Below are 20830 nucleotides of genomic sequence, written 5' to 3'. Positions count from 1 at the left end.
ATGGCGGGTATGAAAAAGATATGGGATCATATTACTTCAATGCTAAAAACAACTATAGGAAAGGAGAGCAGGTAAAATATAAAGGCTCTCACTTTATGTCGTAGTATATAATATAAGCATGCCTTGTCTGTTAAGAAAAATGATTTTAAACTCTTTCATGAATTTAAGCTGTGCGGATGCATTTACATGTTCATAGTGCATCTTGAACTACTTTAAACTCATCATTACCCACACCCGATTTCAGCGCTGGGTTAGGTTCAATAGTTGTCCTGCTGTAATGCAACTCACATTATCTGCTAATTTTCCTTTAATGATAAAAGGAAGGTATATGAGGCTTATGATGCAACTCTTCACAACTTTAAAAGAGAAGTTTTGTTCTTTTTTTTTCAGTAATAGCTAATGGGCCTAGTAAAGGAAGCTCACTTGTAAAATAAAAAAGCCAAAATTTATTGTCTAGGTAATAAATTTCTCTCCACTGTTGAGTCAGTTGCAGCTACAACCTCACTTAAACGTTTGTCTCTAATATTTTCAGAGGAAAAAATCAGAGGGTTAAAGCTGTCGGATCAAATGGACAAGTAAATGACACTAATATCCACCTATCAGATGTTTCTTCTGACGTAGGGCAGGTAATTGATTCAACATGAATTTACACAGGCCTTCTGTCTATGATTTCTAAGTTCATGTATCAAGGTCTATCAGTCACTGATTTAGTTATCATCATCCGGCATGGTTGATTTGCTGCTTTTTGGTTTGATCATGCAGAAGTCAGACTCTTCTTTAGTTTGTCAGAATTGGGTTGATTGGCTAAATTGGATGGAGTTGTCGGAATTTAAGAATAGGGTACTTAAAAATTAGTGTAGTATGAGTTGGCTAATGGAATGCTTGTATTTTATTTAAAATGTACGTATAGTATGGTATGGGTAATATTTTTGTATTAGACTTGTAATTGTATGAGTATATTTATGTTTCTGTTTGGATGTTTTTTTGTTGGGATGTTGCATTGTTTTGGTTCCCCGTGGCTGTAAATAGTACCAGGATGACATGCAATTTACAGAACATTAACATCACAATGGTACATGTAAATCGATGTAAAAAATATACAAAAGACATCATATAAAATAATATTAAACAAAAAAGAACTAAAAAACCGATGTGAAATAGTCATTTGACATCGGTTCTGAAAAAAATTAATGTATTTTAAGTCAAATAACATCGGTTAGAGAAATTGGCCGATGTTAAACAAAAAGATTTAACATCGGTTTCGTGAAGAACACCCATGTCTTATCAATTATTTCACATCGGGGGGCTAATTTAACCGATGTCTGATCAAACATTTCACATCGGTCAACTAATCTAACCGATGTCCGATCTGTAATTTCACATCGGTTTGTTCGAAAGAATTTTAATAAATGGCTTTTATAGCGTGTAGGTTTCATATTTTAATGGATAAATACCTCATAATATACCTATATTCACCTAGAAATACTGTAATATAAGTTGAAATTTGTTGCAAAGACATCACATTTAATCTTAAAACCGATGTATAGCACTGTAATAGACATCGGCTGTTAACCGATGTCAAAGGCTGATGACATTTAACATCACACGCGAAGACATCGGTTCAAATTTTTTTTAACATCGGTTCTGAGCCGATGTTTGATCCCATATTTCTAGTAGTGTCTGAACGCGGTCTTTGGAATATCCTCTGCCTTGATCTTTAACTGATGATAACCTGATCGTAAGTCGATTTTTGAAAACCATGCTGCTCCTTTCAGTTGATCAAATAAGTCATCGATGCGAGGCAAAAGATATTTATTCTTGATAGTTAACTTGTTCATCTCACGATAATCAATACATAGTCGCATGCTACCGTCCTTCTTTCTCACAACAATATTGGTGCGCCCCATGGGGATACACTTAGCCTTATGATTCCTTTATCGAGAAGTTCTTGCAATTGCTTTGCTAATTGTTAGGAATATGTGTATTAGTTTGATGATAAGTTCAGCAAAACACTTAAGTAGAAATCTAGTATTTGTAGCCTCAACGGATAAGACCATCTTGGCTATCCGTTGAAGGAGTAGCCTCACTTAGCAATAAGTTTGGTATAGTAGCACATCTCACTCTCTGGTTTCAAGCTGTAATTCTTAGATGTTGTTAGGAGATAATCAGTCATGTTGACTACTAATGGATGTACAAGTAGGAGGGCTAATTGTAAATATTTCATGCCTTGTAATTTTGTATAAGTGAAGAAGTATCAACTGATATTGAAGACCTTCAACGGATAAGAAACTAAGCTTCAACGGATGTCTCTAACGCTTCAACGGATAAGTGCTTCAACGGATAAGTGCTTCAACGGATAAGTGCTTCAATGGATAAGTGCTTCAACGGATAAAGCTTCAACTGCTAGACCATCAACGGATAAAGCCATCAACGGATGAAAGCTTCAACGGATGCTCAGTCTCATAGCAGTTGATAGTGACAGTTAACAAAGCTGACAGAGGCACATGGATTGACAGAGATGTGGTAGCCTATTTCAGGAACAGCAGAAAAAGCAGGCGTTTTTAGTCTGGTTCAAAATGGAAAGTCAACAGATAATTCCATATTACACTGGATAAAAATGGAACAGAAACAAGTGGAGAACTATTGTCTTATTGTACTTTATCTTTGTCTTAACTTGTAAACTTGGTGATATATAAACCAAGTAGTAGCTAGTAATTAGATATGAATTTTCCCTGAGCTGTTTAGAAATATCAAGAGAGAAAATCATCTAGTTTGTACTAGGAAGCAACTGTGATTTAATTTTGAATCACAGATTTTCTGAAATAACACATCTCTGGTGGAACAACAAATCCACCAGAAAAGTTTTTAAGTTCTTTGTGTTCATTACATTTGTGTTTGAATATATATCTGTCTGCATCAGCTCCAAGCAATTCACACACATTTGATCACTCAAACACTTAGTCTTACAAACTGCTCAAAACTTGAAAAAGTTTTGAGATTTACATTCAACCCCCCTTCTGTAAATCTCATTGTTAGTCCACTGGGAATAACAATTGGTATCAGAGCAAGCTCTTAACATACAGAGAGTTTAAAGATCTATTCTGCTAACATCATGAGTAAGAAGGACATTGGTATAAAGATTCCAATCCTGGAAAGAGATAACTATCATCACTGGAAGGTGAAGATGCATTTACATCTTCTGGCTTCTGCAGATTCACATGCTACCTGATGATGTTTCCAGAATACAACTGGAGTTGGTTCCAATGATACATGAGGTTATTACCGAGTGGCATATCATTTATTTTCTTGCAACTACACCTTCTGAAGCACCGGCATTTGAAGATTTTAGCTCACAACTTTCATCTCTGCAAATCGGTATGCATACTTATATGACTGATCTATATAAAAGCCATTGCTCAAAATGATTGGCTTTGGTGGATACATATAAAGATAAGCCCAATATACTTCAGAAAGGAAAACATTCTATCAAATTACTCCCCCATCCCAAAATATTAGTCTTGTTTGACTATTTTCTGGTCAAATTGACCAAATTTTGACTGAAAAAATCATTTTTTGTAGTTAAAAGAAACTGAAAATTACATTTTAAAGTAAATTAGATATACTTTCTGATATTTTTTTTAATATTTCTTTATTATATAACATGTGTAATTTTCGGTCAGAGTTTGGTCAATTTGACTAAAAAAGTCAAAACGGGACTATAATTTTGATCTGGAGGGAGGATTCTTTAGTATCGCAGATGCATAAAATTATTTTAACTAATATTTTTTACTGATTCAGTACCAAATTAACGACTCTTTTTGTTCTTGTACTGCCTTGTGATACCAATGAGTATTTGTCAGTTGTCGCTGTTAAATTTTTGAGATGTTTGGAAGTCAGAACCCTGTGAGGCTTACACCTAATATATGTTGATTGTTTTCTTTAATGTGGTGGCATGGTCAGATAGCAAAGTTGATAAGAGATCATGGAATGAAAAACTTGGCAAGAGTGACTTCCCATTGGCTTTTATATTATTGCTGAATTTTCATGGTTCCGCAGAAGACACAAGCCACATGTCTCATACAAGCCTTCCTGAACCAAGCAACATTATTAGTCTAGTCCGAGACTTCACAAGCTGGATAATCTGGGGCAGGACTGAGGAAGAGTCATCTGCTTTCTTCAGCCATTCAACTGAGCTTGCTTTAGTCTTACTTAGACATGGCCAATTTGATGCTGTTCAGGTTTCCTTTTATTCTCATTGATCTTTTTTCTATTATGCAGTAGATGATGATTGCGAGGTAGTTTACTTCTGGATAATAATAGTTACTAAATTTCTCGTTTTTTCGTAGTATCTACTCTCTTTTGTGGATGAACATTCACGTAAAGAAAAAACATCTGAAAGCATTCAAAGTGTGGACGGTCATTTCTCTATTTGCCTTCATCTGCTGGGTTGCTGCCTTCTTGCTCAAGCACAGCATAAGTTACATGGATTGCTGAAGGAACACAAAGTTTGTGAAGCCGTTCGTTGCTTCTTTAGGTATCTTTTCAGATTTTGGAAAGCTTAATTGTATTATTGTCATATATGAGATGTATACATGACTTGCTTATTGAGTTGTATATGTACATTAAAATTGTAGCTACTTAAAACCTTTAAGCTTGTGTATCATATGTATTAGCTAATAATATACATTCTTGTAATATGCATGGCTTATCACAGTTTCAGTTTAGCACATCCCCAAACGGGCAGTGCTCTTACATTGAGACGTAAAAGTAGGCAGTATGTACAGAATAATGTTAGAATTCAAACCCTTATCTAAATAAAGTTGGCAGCTAGTAATAATCATAATATGTATAATAAATTAAAAGCTAGAGTCCTGAAAATTTGGTGAGCAGAGGATTATCATTTCATGCAAGTCAAATGCGTGTGTTGAAGAAAGATCACCCAGGCAGTTGTGAAGGCCTGGTAAATAGGTGGGTTGTGCAAAATACAATACATGCTCAAATGTAAACTGAAGAAAATAAACATACAGCTGGTAACACATGCATGAAAAACAGATATCGTGGCACTAGCTCTTTTATGTTCAGTATACACGTACAGGCTGGTCTCTGTTCAAACCCTAAAATAAGGTAGGCTTATGGTTGAAGTCTTTGTTGTTAGCTAGTAAATAGAAGATGACCAGGAGACCAGGAAGATGTCTGGTGATGTAAGCAATGAGGTATTAACTAGTCTCAGAAGTCTATAAATAAGACAACAACTCCATTTGTAAAATACAACTGAAAAAAACAGAGCGAAAGAAAGAGCAGCAGCTCTAGTAAGGAAAAAGAGGTTGTAGCCTGTGTGTGTAAACATTTATATAGTTGTATTTTTTCTTTGAAATAAAAGTGCTATTGTGTTTTTTTTTGTATTAATATTATCAAATCTTTTGGTGTAAAGTGTATTCACGTTGATAACAATTGGTATCAGAGCCAAGGTTCTGTTCAGGAAAAATGGCGAATATGATGCAACCGCAAATTCCAAAATTGACGGCAACAAATTATGGGAACTGGAGTATACAAATGAAGGTGTTACTCGGTTCTTACGATAACTGGGATACTGTGGAAAATGGGTATAGCGAGCCCGTGGATGCAGCCGCTGAAGCAGCTCTTCCAAATGCCGAGAAGACGACGTTAAAGGAGTCCCGTAAAAAAGATAAAAAGGCGTTATTCACAATTTTTCAAGGTGTTGATGAATCTACCTTTGAAAAAATTTCTGAAGCAAAAACAGCAAAAGATGCGTGGGAGATTCTGCAGAAATCATTCCAGGGTGTCGAAAAAGTTAAAAAGGTGCGGCTCCAAGTTCTACGTGGCGAGTTCGAAAATTTAAAAATGAAAAGCTCCGAAAATATTGGTGAATTTGTTACGCGTTTGAAAACGGTGACAAACGAGATGAAAAGAAACGGTGAAAGTCTTAATGATATCCGGGTCATGGAAAAGTTGCTCCGTTCATTGACAAGAAAATTTGATTACGTTGTTACATCAATTGAGGAGTCAAAAGATCTATCCACAATTTCCATTGATGAGCTCGTAGGTTCTCTTCAAGCCCACGAGCAACGAATGAACCAGTATGATGATGCAAGCCATTTGGAGAAGGCGTTGCAAAGTAAGGTGTCCATCAGTGACAGTTCTGGCAGTAGCAGTTCTGCACGTGGCAGAGGTGGTTTTAGAGGTGGCTACCGAGGTGGACGAGGACGAGGAAGGCAGTCCTTCAATAGAGGCCAGAATTCGGAAAGTTATCAATCATCTGGTCGTGTTCAAAATTTTAGAGGCCGAGGAAGAGGTGGATTTCAACAACGAGGTGATAAATCTCAATTTCAGTGTTATAACTGTAATAAATTTGGCCATTTCAGTTATGAGTGTAGATCCCCGAAGGTGGAAGAAACTAGTCATTTTGCAGCAGCAAAAGAAGATAAAGATGTTGGTACTGCTATGTTCCTCACTTATAAAGGAGACGAGGAAAGCAAGAAGAATGTTTGGTATCTTGACTCAGGGGCCAGCAATCACATGACTGGCCACAAAGATTTATTTATGGAGATAGATGAAACCGTCAGCGGGGAAGTTACATTTGGCGATTCTTCAAAAATTCCTGTTAAAGGGAAAGGTACAATTACGATTGTATCAAAGAATGGTGAGAAAAGGTATATAAATGATGTTTATTATATACCTGCTTTGAAAAGTAATATCATCAGTCTTGGCCAACTTGTGGAGAAAGGATATAATGTTCAGATGCAGGATAATTCTCTCATCATCAGAAATCATGTTCGAGAATTAATTGCAGATGTGGAGATGTCAAAGAATCGTCTGTTCACACTTGATATGCAGACGAAAATGCAGAAGTGCTTGAAGTCGGTCATTAAAAATGACTCATGGTTATGGCATTTAAGATATGGTCATCTTGGATTTTCTGGCTTAAAATTATGGTCAAAGACAAAGATGGTGGATGGCTTGCCAGAAATTAATGAACCAGAAAATTTGTGTGAAGCATGTGTCAAAGGAAAGCAACACAGACAAAGTTTTCCTGTTGGAAAATCATGGAGAGCCAGAAGGCCATTGGAGATTGTCCATACTGATATTGCTGGTCCGTTTGATATCCCATCACTCGGAGGTAACAGATATTACCTAACATTTATTGATGATTTTAGCAGGAAAAGTTGGGTATATATCATTAAAGAAAAAGCAGAGGCTCTTGATAAATTCAAGGAGTTCAAAGCACTGGCTGAAAAACAAAGTGGACATTATTTGAAGACACTCAGATCAGACAGAGGAGGCGAGTATACTTCAAACTTATTCAGAAGTTTCTGTAGAGCACATGGCATCAATCATCAGTTGACAACGGCGTATACTCCTCAACAAAATGGCGTTGCAGAAAGAAAGAATCGCACTATTCTTGACATGGCAAGGAGCATGGTGAAAGCAAAGCATATGCCAAGAACTTTTTGGGCTGAAGCCGTGTTATGTGCTGTTTATCTGTTGAATCGTTGTCCAACAAAAAGTGTTAGAAACAAAACTCCAAATGAAGCATGGAGTGGTAGCAAACCATCAGTTGGACATCTCAAAATCTTTGGGTGCATTGCATATGCACATGTTCCAGATCAGAAAAGGAAGAAACTGGATGATAAAGGCGAGAAATGCATCTTTACCGGATATGACAAAAGAAGCAAGGCATACAGACTGTATAATCCACTAACGAAGAATTTAATCATTTCTCGAGATGTTGAATTTGATGAATCAGATTACTGGAGATGGAGTGATGAAGAAAGAAAAGTTAGAGGTTTGTTCTTTAATGATGATGATGATGACGGTGATGACCCCAATATTGAAGATGACGGAGATGATGATCCAACACCTCCACAAAGTCCAAATCAACAAACTCCCGCATCAACACCATCAACAGGAGGAAGCAACAGTTCAGGGGGAGCACCAAGGAAGATGCGGAGTCTGGATAATATCTATGAAGCAACAAGTCCGGTACAAACAACATTTGATTATTCTTTATTTTGTTTAATGGCTGAATGTGATCCAGTTACATTTGAGGAAGCTTCTGAAGAAAGCAAATGGAACAAAGCCATGGATGGCGAAATTGGTGCAATCAAGAAGAATGATACCTGGGAGCTCACAGATCTTCCAGAAGGACACAAAGCCATTGGTGTCAAATGGGTCTACAAGACAAAGACCAATCAAGATGGTGAAGTTGAAAAGTACAAGGCAAGGTTGGTGGCTAAAGGCTACAAACAGAGATATGGCATTGACTATGATGAGGTGTTCGCTCCAGTTGCAAGAGTTGATACTATAAGACTTCTTACAGTAATTGCAGCTCAGAATCAGTGGAAGATTTTTCAGATGGATGTCAAGTCAGCATTCTTGAATGGTTACCTCGAAGAAGAAGTCTATATTGAGCAGCCTCCAGGATATGTTCGAAAAGGCCAAGAAAATAAAGTCTACAGACTGAAGAAATCATTGTACGGGTTGAAACAAGCCCCACGAGCATGGAACACAAGGGTTGATGAATACTTTCAGAAAAATGGTTTTGTGAAGAGTCCATACGAGCATGCTCTCTACACAAAAACAAATTCAGGGGGAGATATTATGATTGTTTGCTTATACGTAGATGACATGATCTTCACTGGAAACAACCCTGGTATGTTCGATGATTTTAAGAAAGTTATGACTAACGAATTTGAGATGACAGATATTGGTCAAATGTCTTACTTTCTTGGAGTCGAGGTGAAGCAAAGCAAAGATGGAATTTTTATGTCGCAGAAAAAATATGCCGAGGAGATTTTAAAGAAATTTAGAATGGAGAAATGCAAGCCAGTGAGTACGCCAGCAGAGTCAAGCATAAACCTCAGAATTGACTCAACAAGGGAGTCGGTAAATCCGACATTATTCAAAAGTTTGGTTGGAAGTTTGAGGTACCTAACTTTCACTCGTCCAGATATTATGTATGCAGTTGGATTGGTTAGTAGGTACATGGAGAAGCCGAAGCAAGATCACTTCATGGCAGCTAAAAGAATTTTGCGGTATATAAAAGGTACACTTGATCATGGTCTGTTTTACACGCATTCTCAAAATTCAAAATTAGTTGGCTACTCAGATAGTGATTATGGTGGAGATTTGGATGACAGGAAAAGCACATCAGGATATATTTTTCATATCGGTTCAGCAATATTTTCTTGGTCATCAAAGAAACAACAGACAGTTGCCCTCTCAACATGTGAGGCAGAGTACATCGCAGCAGCAGCATGCGCATGTCAAGCTATGTGGCTAGGCTATATATTGGGCGAATTAAATCTTGCCAAAGAAGATCCAATTACTATTTATGTGGATAATAAATCTGCTATTTCACTCGCGAAAAATCCGGTGTCACACAGTCGCAGCAAGCACATCAACATAAAATATCATTTTATACGAGAGCAGGTGAACGGAAAAATTGTGGAGTTGGTACATTGTAGGACTGAAGAAAATTTAGCAGATATTTTTACAAAGCCGTTGAAGCCGGACGTATTTCAAAAAATGAAAAAGAAACTCGGAATGCAAAGTCGGGTTTGAGGGGGAGTGTTAGAATTCAAACCCTTATCTAAATAAAGTTGGCAGCTAGTAATAATCATAATATGTATAATAAATTAAAAGCTAGAGTCCTGAAAATTTGGTGAGCAGAGGATTATCATTTCATGCAAGTCAAATGCGTGTGTTGAAGAAAGATCACCCAGGCAGTTGTGAAGGCCTGGTAAATAGGTGGGTTGTGCAAAATACAATACATGCTCAAATGTAAACTGAAGAAAATAAACATACAGCTGGTAACACATGCATGAAAAACAGATATCGTGGCACTAGCTCTTTTATGTTCAGTATACACGTACAGGCTGGTCTCTGTTCAAACCCTAAAATAAGGTAGGCTTATGGTTGAAGTCTTTGTTGTTAGCTAGTAAATAGAAGATGACCAGGAGACCAGGAAGATGTCTGGTGATGTAAGCAATGAGGTATTAACTAGTCTCAGAAGTCTATAAATAAGACAACAACTCCATTTGTAAAATACAACTGAAAAAAACAGAGCGAAAGAAAGAGCAGCAGCTCTAGTAAGGAAAAAGAGGTTGTAGCCTGTGTGTGTAAACATTTATATAGTTGTATTTTTTCTTTGAAATAAAAGTGCTATTGTGTTTTTTTTTGTATTAATATTATCAAATCTTTTGGTGTAAAGTGTATTCACGTTGATAACAAATAATTGAGAAGCTTAGAATAATGCTAGATTAACACATGGAGGAATGTCAATTTTTTTAGGACATTAAATCTGTGAAGTAGAGTAAGAGCTCTGTATACGAGTTTAATAATGACATCCATTAAGTTTTCAAAAGAAGAAAAATAGGATAAAAGATACTGTGCATGAGAGCTACATAAATATTTGCATGAAGGTTAAGCAAGATCCGATGATTAGGACAGGGAAAAGAATTGAGAGAAATAGGAAACGGGAGAGGGAATCCAAAAAGGGAAAGGTAACTAGGTTTAGAAGCTCACACGCCCATGCTTTGCTGAGAGTTCTCATTACTTGTATGTTCTTTTTCAGAGCCGCATCTACTCAAGGAGCTCCCAAGGCTTTGCAGAGTTTGCCAGTTGAAGCTGGACTACCTTATCTTGAATTTAGTAAGTACTTAAACTTAAATTTTATTCTCCAGATTTGAAGAAGCTTAATATCCTTAATTTATATTTTATATGTTTTACCCAGTTGATTGTCAGTCAGTTGCTGCGTGGAAGCTTCACTATTATCAATGGGCAATGCAGATATTTGAACAGTATAATTTGAGTGAAGCTGCTTCCCAATTTGCTTTTGCTGCACTAGAACAAGTAGATGAAGCTCTTAATTTTGCAGAAGATAGCTCTGGGGTAGATCAACTTCAAGAATCCGCAAATGTTGTCAGGGGACGACTTTGGGCCAATGTCTTTAAGTTCACATTAGATCTTAATAATTACTATGATGCGTATTGTGCAATGATTTCCAATCCAGATGAAGAAAGCAAGTACATATGTCTAAGGCGTTTCATAATTGTTCTTTACGAGCGTGGCACAGTTCAGGTCAGACATATGTTCATGTTTTTCAATTTTTTTCAACTGGTTTAGTGATATTACTGACCAACTTCGTGATTCCGATCTTGCCTTTGCACTTACGCCTGGGAACGGACCCTGAAGCCATAATTAACACTGATAACAAGGAATCACCTGTCAATTAAAAATTTGGAGGAATTGCCTATATGCAAATTGGTGATTCTGGTCTGGCCTTTGCACTTATAGAAGCCTAGGAACAGATTCTTTAGTATGTCTATATTTGCATATCGAAAGCACAAGGAAATACTTGTTGGAAGCGTAGATGGGCCTTGAACAAATATATAAAAGCTTTGTATAACACAAACACACACCTGTATATATTAATAACAATAATAAACTACAGCTTATATACTCTTGACACAAACACAAGGCTCCTGCCTTTTTCTTTAACAAAGAGCTTCGGCTCTGATTTTTTTTTCCCAACTACAAATCTTCTTTTTCTTTTCTTTTTGTACATATTACAATACCTATTTGCAGCCTTTTTATAGGCTTGAACAAACATAAGGTTATATTATTGCTTACAGCATCATATTTATTATAACAACTAAACCGTGTATTGAGAACATATGCAGCCTACCTTTATTTGCTCCACAATTTTCTCCACATTGTGTATGCATGCATGTGCTTTGGATTTTCCTGCCTACCATATTTTCAGGAAGCTGTATGTGTCTCTCATCTTATTCACACTTGTATTTTATTTATTATGTTTATGGAGAGTTTGACTTCTAACACTCCCCCTCAAACTCGACTTTCCATTCCAAGCTTCTTTTTCATTTTTTGAAATACGTCCGGCTTCAACGGCTTTGTAAAAATATCTGCTAAATTTTCTTCAGTCCTACAATGTACCAACTCCACAATTTTTCCGTTCACCTGCTCTCGAATAAAATGATATTTTATGTTAATGTGCTTGCTGCGACTGTGTGACACCGGATTTTTCGCGAGTGAAATAGCAGATTTATTATCCACATAAATAGTAATTGGATCTTCTTTGGCAAGATTTAATTCGCCCAATATATAGCCTAGCCACATAGCTTGACATGCGCATGCTGCTGCTGCGATGTACTCTGCCTCCCATGTTGAGAGGGCAACTGTCTGTTGTTTCTTTGATGACCAAGAAAATATTGCTGAACCGATATGAAAAACATATCCTGATGTGCTTTTCCCGTCATCCAAATCTCCACCATAATCACTATCTGAGTAGCCAACTAATTTTGAATTTTGAGAATGCGTGTAAAACAGACCATGATCAAGTGTACCTTTTATATACCGCAAAATTCTTTTAGCTGCCATGAAGTGATCTTGCTTCGGCTTCTCCATGTACCTACTAACCAATCCAACTGCATACATAATATCTGGACGAGTGAAAGTTAGGTACCTCAAACTTCCAACCAAACTTTTGAATAATGTCGGATTTACCGACTCCCTTGTTGAGTCAATTCTGAGCTTTATGCTTGACTCTGCTGGCGTACTCACTGGCTTGCATTTCTCCATTCTGAATTTCTTTAAAATCTCCTCGGTATATTTTTTCTGCGACATAAAAATTCCATCTTTGCTTTGCTTCACCTCGACTCCAAGAAAGTAAGACAGTTGACCAATATCTGTCATCTCAAATTCGTTAGTCATAACTTTCTTAAAATCATCGAACATACCAGGGTTGTTTCCAGTGAAGATCATGTCATCTACGTATAAGCAAACGATCATAATATCTCCCCCTGAATTTGTTTTTGTGTAGAGAGCATGCTCGTATGGACTCTTCACAAAACCATTTTTCTGAAAGTATTCATCAACCCTTGTGTTCCATGCTCGTGGGGCTTGTTTCAATCCGTACAATGCTTTCTTCAGTCTGTAGACTTTATTTTCTTGGCCTTTTCGAACATATCCTGGAGGCTGCTCAATATAGACTTCTTCTTCGAGGTAACCATTCAAGAATGCTGACTTGACATCCATCTGAAAAATCTTCCACTGATTCTGAGCTGCAATTGCTGTAAGAAGTCTTATAGTATCAACTCTTGCAACTGGAGCAAACACCTCATCATAGTCAATGCCATATCTCTGTTTGTAGCCTTTAGCCACCAACCTTGCCTTGTACTTTTCAACTTCACCATCTTGATTGGTCTTTGTCTTGTAGACCCATTTGACACCAATGGCTTTGTGTCCTTCTGGAAGATCTGTGAGCTCCCAGGTATCATTCTTCTTGATTGCACCAATTTCGTCATCCATGGCTTTGTTCCATTTGCTTTCTTCAGAAGCTTCCTCAAATGTAACTGGATCACATTCAGCCATTAAACAAAATAAAGAATAATCAAATGTTGTTTGTACCAGACTTGTTGCTTCATAGATATTATCCAGACTCCGCATCTTCCTTGGTGCTCCCCCTGAACTGTTGCTTCCTCCTGTTGATGGTGTTGATGCGGGAGTTTGTTGATTTGGACTTTGTGGAGGTGTTGGATCATCATCTCCGTCATCTTCAATATTGGGGTCATCATCGTCATCATCATCATCATTAAAGAACAAACCTCTAACTTTTCTTTCTTCATCACTCCATCTCCAGTAATCTGATTCATCAAATTCAACATCTCGAGAAATGATTAAATTCTTCGTTAGTGGATTATACAGTCTGTATGCCTTGCTTCTTTTGTCATATCCGGTAAAGATGCATTTCTCGCCTTTATCATCCAGTTTCTTCCTTTTCTGATCTGGAACATGTGCATATGCAATGCACCCAACGATTTTGAGATGTCCAACTGATGGTTTGCTACCACTCCATGCTTCATTTGGAGTTTTGTTTCTAACACTTTTTGTTGGACAACGATTCAACAGATAAACAGCACATAACACGGCTTCAGCCCAAAAAGTTCTTGGCATATGCTTTGCTTTCACCATGCTCCTTGCCATGTCAAGAATAGTGCGATTTTTTCTTTCTGCAACGCCATTTTGTTGAGGAGTATACGCCGTTGTCAACTGATGATTGATGCCATGTGCTCTACAGAAACTTCTGAATAAGTTTGAAGTATACTCGCCTCCTCTGTCTGATCTGCGTGTCTTCAAATAATGTCCACTTTGTTTTTCAGCCAGTGCTTTGAACTCCTTGAATTTATCAAGAGCCTCTGCTTTTTCTTTAATGATATATACCCAACTTTTCCTGCTAAAATCATCAATAAATGTTAGGTAATATCTGTTACCTCCGAGTGATGGGATATCAAACGGACCAGCAATATCAGTGTGGACAATCTCCAATGGCCTTCTGGCTCTCCATGATTTTCCAACAGGAAAACTTTGTCTGTGTTGCTTTCCTTTGACACATGCTTCACATAAATTTTCTGGTTCATTAATTTCTGGCAAGCCATCCACCATCTTTGTTTTTGACAATAATTTTAAGCCAGAAAATCCAAGATGACCATATCTTAAATGCCATAACCATGAGTCATTTTTAATGACCGACTTCAAGCACTTCTGCATTTTCGTCTGCATATCAAGTGTGAACAGACGATTCTTTGACATCTCCACATCTGCAATTAATTCTCGAACATGATTTCTGATGATGAGAGAATTATCCTGCATCTGAATATTATATCCTTTCTCCACAAGTTGGCCAAGACTGATGATATTACTTTTCAAAGCAGGTATATAATAAACATCATTTATATACCTTTTCTCACCATTCTTTGATACAATCGTAATTGTACCTTTCCCTTTAACAGGAATTTTTGAAGAATCGCCAAATGTAACTTCCCCGCTGACGGTTTCATCTATCTCCATAAATAAATCTTTGTGGCCAGTCATGTGATTGCTGGCCCCTGAGTCAAGATACCAAACATTCTTCTTGCTTTCCTCGTCTCCTTTATAAGTGAGGAACATAGCAGTACCAACATCTTTATCTTCTTTTGCTGCTGCAAAATGACTAGTTTCTTCCACCTTCGGGGATCTACACTCATAACTGAAATGGCCAAATTTATTACAGTTATAACACTGAAATTGAGATTTATCACCTCGTTGTTGAAATCCACCTCTTCCTCGGCCTCTAAAATTTTGAACACGACCAGATGATTGATAACTTCTCGAATTCTGGCCTCTATTGAAGGACTGCCTTCCTCGTCCTCGTCCACCTCGGTAGCCACCTCTAAAACCACCTCTGCCACGTGCAGAACTGCTACTGCCAGAACTGTCACTGATGGACACCTTACTTTGCAACGCCTTCTCCAAATGGCTTGCATCATCATACTGGTTCATTCGTTGCTCGTGGGCTTGAAGAGAACCTACGAGCTCATCAATGAAAATTGTGGATAGATCTTTTGACTCCTCAATTGATGTAACAACGTAATCAAATTTTCTTGTCAATGAACGGAGCAACTTTTCCATGACCCGGATATCATTAAGACTTTCACCGTTTCTTTTCATCTCGTTTGTCACCGTTTTCAAACGCGTAACAAATTCACCAATATTTTCGGAGCTTTTCATTTTTAAATTTTCGAACTCGCCACGTAGAACTTGGAGCCGCACCTTTTTAACTTTTTCGACACCCTGGAATGATTTCTGCAGAATCTCCCACGCATCTTTTGCTGTTTTTGCTTCAGAAATTTTTTCAAAGGTAGATTCATCAACACCTTGAAAAATTGTGAATAACGCCTTTTTATCTTTTTTACGGGACTCCTTTAACGTCGTCTTCTCGGCATTTGGAAGAGCTGCTTCAGCGCCTGCATCCACGGGCTCGCTATACCCATTTTCCACAGTATCCCAGTTATCGTAAGAACCGAGTAACACCTTCATTTGTATACTCCAGTTCCCATAATTTGTTGCCGTCAATTTTGGAATTTGCGGTTGCATCATATTCGCCATTTTTCCTGAACAGAACCTTGGCTCGGATACCACTTGTTGGAAGCGTAGATGGGCCTTGAACAAATATATAAAAGCTTTGTATAACACAAACACACACCTGTATATATTAATAACAATAATAAACTACAGCTTATATACTCTTGACACAAACACAAGGCTCCTGCCTTTTTCTTTAACAAAGAGCTTCGGCTCTGATTTTTTTTTCCCAACTACAACTCTTCTTTTTCTTTTCTTTTTGTACATATTACAATACCTATTTGCAGCCTTTTTATAGGCTTGAACAAACATAAGGTTACATCATTGCTTACAGCATCATATTTATTATAACAACTAAACCGTGTATTGAGAACATATGCAGCCTACCTTTATTTACTCCACAATTTTCTCCACATTGTGTATGCATGCATGTGCTTTGGATTTTCCTGCCTACCATATTTTCAGGAAGCTGTATGTGTCTCTCATCTTATTCACACTTGTATTTTATTTATTATGTTTATGGAGAGTTTGACTTCTAACAATACTGTCATGTATTACCTTGCAATGAATGTTGGGTTCGACCCAATATGGTTGTATGCGCCTTGGTGATGCAATGCATATATGAGTTTGGTATTATTTGTATGTGTAGAAAATTATTACAGATTGTATGTCTTATTCACAAAGGTATGCAATTAGGTACTGTAATAATTAAAGATGGTAAGATTCCCACTTCATTGTAAATTTTCACGCATACTGATCAAGGAAAGGGCCGAAAATAATTTGTGGATAGTGAATTAAAACACGTTACAGCTTTGCTTATTCTGCGTTAGATTTTTGTTATAGTGTGTGATTCCCACTTCATTGTAAATTTTTTTGCATTAGATTGTTCACATGTCTTATTGAATTTTTTTCAATGTTGTATAAGTTTGGTTGAATTTTGTACTCCCTCCGTCCCTCCCAAATGTTTACATTTGGGTTGGGCACGAAGTTTAACAAAAATGATAAAATAGTGGAGGAAAGTTAAAAAAGTGAGTAAAGTAGGGAGACCGATTAATATTATATGTATAAAATGGGTATAGTGGAGAGTAGTGAATGTAGTTATTTTAAAAATTATAAAAACTTTACTATTTTTGGAAAATTTTGAAATATAAACAATTAGAAGGGACATCCCAAAAAAGAAAGTGTAAACAAATGGGAGGGACATAAGGAGTAAAAGTTAAGTACAGTAACATGTTTCTTTTTTTAAATTCTGATCTAAAAAATGTCAGCTAATGTTATTCATGTTTCACGATGCAGATTCTTTGTAATGGTCAACTGCCTTTAATTGGACTAACAGAGAAGGTGGAACAAGAGCTTGTTTGGAAGGTGTGTGCTAATAGTAGTTCTAGCAAGATACTACTGTATCTAATTTCTTGGCAGATTGATATTAAACCCAGAGATTCTTGTTAAATATGTAGGCTCTTAGCTCAGATACTTATGCAAAGCCGAATCCATTTAAGCTTCTTTATGCATGTGAGATGCACCGACATAACTGGCGAAGAGCAGCTTATTACATTTACTTGTATTCAGCTCGATTGAGGACTGAAGCAGCAGTGAAAGATTACCAGCACCGGTCCTCGATGCTGCAAGAGAGGCTGAATGGACTGTCTGCAGCCATTAATGCACTGCATCTTGTTCATCCTGCTTATGCATGGATCGACCCTATACCTGATCAGAGCTCTCTACACAGAGAAAATTATCCAAGTAAAAAGGCTAGAATAACTATAGAAGAACAAAGTAACTAACTCTTTTGAAAATGAATTCATGTTCATTTCTAAGTGCTTGTCTTTTGCTGCTTTTCCCTTAATATATTATGTTTTCCCATTGCAATTGTCTGCAGCAACTGGTGATAAAAGGCCACAGTCATATGTAGATATTGAAATCCTGGAAAATGAATTTGTGTTGGCCTCAGCAGAATACTTGCTTTCGTTAGCAGATGTTAAATGGACAAATACCGGTAATTTAACAACTGGCTTAAAAGTCTACATTTACTTTTTGAAAGAGAATTAAGCGGGGTTTACTGGTTTTATGGTTCAGGGAATGGAGAACCTTCTCTAGACTTGGTTGACCTTCTGGTCCAATCTAATTTATATGACACAGCATTTGCAGTTCTTCTTAAATTTTGGAGAGGGTCAGAATTAAAAAGGTTAGCTTATCTATGACCAATATCAAAGTCATTGCATGTCTAGTGTTTAATTCTATCTGGTCTATATGCATGATCCTTCTTCAGGCATTTCGAGAGAGTTTTTGCTCAGATGTCATTAAAATGCTGTTCAATCACTGATGGTACGCTGTTGGTTGGGTAAGTTATCTCCTCGGATAAGTTTTTGTGTTTTGAATTTGTTTGACGCTACCATCTCTTAGGCCAATTTGGCTTATTATTTTCTCTAAGCATATAGTTTATTAAAGAAACTCTGTACGTGATCTTTTTAGGAACAATAAGATGCGTGGTCTTCTACTACAATCATCAAAGGACGAGCCAGCTTATGGTTCCGTTGACACAGCCCCTTCAACATACCAATCTACTAGGAACCACTGGGAAACACTAGAATTTTACCTTGTTAGTGCACCGTATTCCATTTTGTTTAAGTGAAACATTTCTTTTTGATTGTGTTTGTGCCTGGAATGCTAGTGAGATCTGAAATGTCTTAATGTAGACAAAATTGCGATAATTTTTTTTTCCTATCATTTTTATCTGCCATTTATATGTGCTCAGCACTTGTTTCCATCATGCAGTATTTTTGCAGGATATAGTTGGATGTTCTCGTATATCTATATGAATAGTGCATGAAACTGGGCACACCAGCATCAATTGATATTTATATAAATAGTACATGAAAGCTCTGCTACTCTTTAAAACTGAAATAGTCTGGATTTCTGTGCTAATATCTGACCAATCATTTTCTTTCTTATCATTAACATCTATGTTCTGAAATTTGTAGGAAAAATACAGAGGATTCCATCCCGGATTACCAGTAGCAATCGCTGAGACTCTTCTTTCTAGTGATGCACAAATTGAATTGCCTCTTTGGCTAGTTCGTCTATTTAAGGTAAATCTGATAATTCATTTATATGAAATTTTATGAGTTCGTAATAGTACAATCTAATTCTTACATTATCATCTTTTATCCTATTATTACAACCATCTAAAATTGTTTGCCTGGCAGTTAATTAGATTGTGTGATATGCAAGGAAATAAATAGGCAAGTTGGAAATTTAGATTGTTTTTTGAAAAGTAAAGTTAAAATTGATGTTATTTGACCGGAGGGAATTGATGCATACATGATTACATGCTAAAACACTAAAAAGAGATGAAGTTAATTTAACTAGTCAATCGTTGCAAGTTATCAGTTACCAAGAACTGTCATGGCAGGGTGGTAGAAGAGAAAGTACTCTGGGCATGGCTGGAAATGAATCATCTCCTGCATCATTGCTACGATTGTATGTTGATTATGGCCGATATGCAGAAGCTACAAATCTGCTGCTCGAGTACATCGAGTCCCTAGCCTCTTTGGTAAATCAAGGCTTTCCTTCTTGCATTACTACTAGCTTATGAAACCTATGTTAATAATATTTTTTGTAAATCTGTTACAACTTGGGAAATGAACATTGGATACAACACCTATGGTTTGAAGATTTCTTTTTGCTTATCATCTTCTGTTGATTAAAAAAGTAGAAATGTAAACCAATTTATTAAGTAATGGCCAATTGCTGCTAAGTGATTATAAAAGCCTAGATCTTCCAGCTTTTGTCGACCTTGTTTTTCATAAACTCAGTTTGCTACAGTGATGGAAGTTGTGATTATTGCAGAGACCTGCTGATATTACTCGTCGGAAGAAAACAGCAGGAGTTTGGTTTCCTTACACGACTATTGAGCGCTTGTGGTATCGCCTTAAGGAGATGATTAGCTCAGGGCATATGGTTGATCAATGTGAGAAGCTCAAAAAGTTGATAGAAGGCTCTTTGCGGAATCATCTCAATATGGTATTCTACCGGCTTTTAAAGAATAGATTTTTCATCTTATTCTGCTGTTTTGTATATAGTCCATAGTGTATACATTACCTTCTTTTTCTCTTCCCTTCAGCTAAAGGTGGACTCAGATGATATGCTCTCTCTTCAGCAACATGGTAATAAACTCCATCAAACAGAAGAAGTGTTGCATGAGAGCTAAATTTTCCACATTTCATTGCATGGACAACCACACGACAAACCTTCTTTTTCACCTGATTGAACAAGGCTGTGAGGTGCCTCGTATTATTTGAAGGCACAAGGATATAAGTTAAAAATATCGTTAATACTCAGGATGAAATACAAGGTTCGTATTAAGCAACCTAATGAAAAATTAGATCAACTGGGGAACCAGTAAAGAATTGCTATGGCTCACTAGTTTATGGAGAGGATGCCCCTGCTTTAATGTACAAGTCAAAAGTTGTAGTTCTTGCCAGATGAACAAAAGTTCTATAGAATAGGCCTTTTCATGACATGTAAAAAATCTTTAAGGTTCTTTAAAAAGAAAATCGTAAAGGCGATGTACTAGCTACTGATGTTGTATAGGTTTTGTAACTGAATGAATTATATGTGCTCAAAAGTCAGAAACTAATGCAAAAATAGTGGAATGGAATAGCCCCTCTTATTGATGATTTGCATTGCATCAACAATTCATTAATAACTGCATTTGTTTTGTTGTGCATTGACATGCTTTTTGTCTCTTTTTATTTATTTACTTTTCAACGAAATTCATCATCCATAGCTGGTGATGTTATATTATTACGAAGAAGAAGCAAATGTCAATCCATTCATTGTTAACCAACAGAAAACTTTAGCAAAACAAACATGATTAACAAAAACA

The 20830-nt window shown here is 36.8% G+C and overlaps 1 protein-coding gene across 1 annotated transcript; it reads left to right on the top strand.

Annotated features, from left to right (window-relative positions):
• On the top strand, positions 1 to 20609 carry LOC141674380 (nuclear pore complex protein NUP160-like). Its single transcript, XM_074481089.1, has 18 exons — positions 1 to 71; positions 533 to 626; positions 763 to 840; positions 3213 to 3375; positions 3961 to 4238; positions 4347 to 4534; positions 10595 to 10671; positions 10754 to 11100; positions 17239 to 17307; positions 17400 to 17718; positions 17822 to 17938; positions 18019 to 18127; positions 18212 to 18283; positions 18415 to 18541; positions 18924 to 19031; positions 19355 to 19495; positions 19792 to 19965; positions 20066 to 20609. The coding sequence occupies exons 1-18, from the start codon at positions 1 to 3 to the stop codon at positions 20150 to 20152; spliced, it is 2619 nt and encodes an 872-aa protein (XP_074337190.1). The 3' UTR covers positions 20153 to 20609.
• Positions 20610 to 20830: the final 221 nt, after the last annotated feature.

This window comes from Apium graveolens, chromosome 7, assembly GCF_009905375.1.
Source record: "Apium graveolens cultivar Ventura chromosome 7, ASM990537v1, whole genome shotgun sequence".
NCBI lineage: Eukaryota > Viridiplantae > Streptophyta > Magnoliopsida > Apiales > Apiaceae > Apium > Apium graveolens.
The sequence above is the reverse complement of the archived record's forward strand: the minus strand, read 5'-3'. Positions and strand labels throughout refer to the sequence as shown.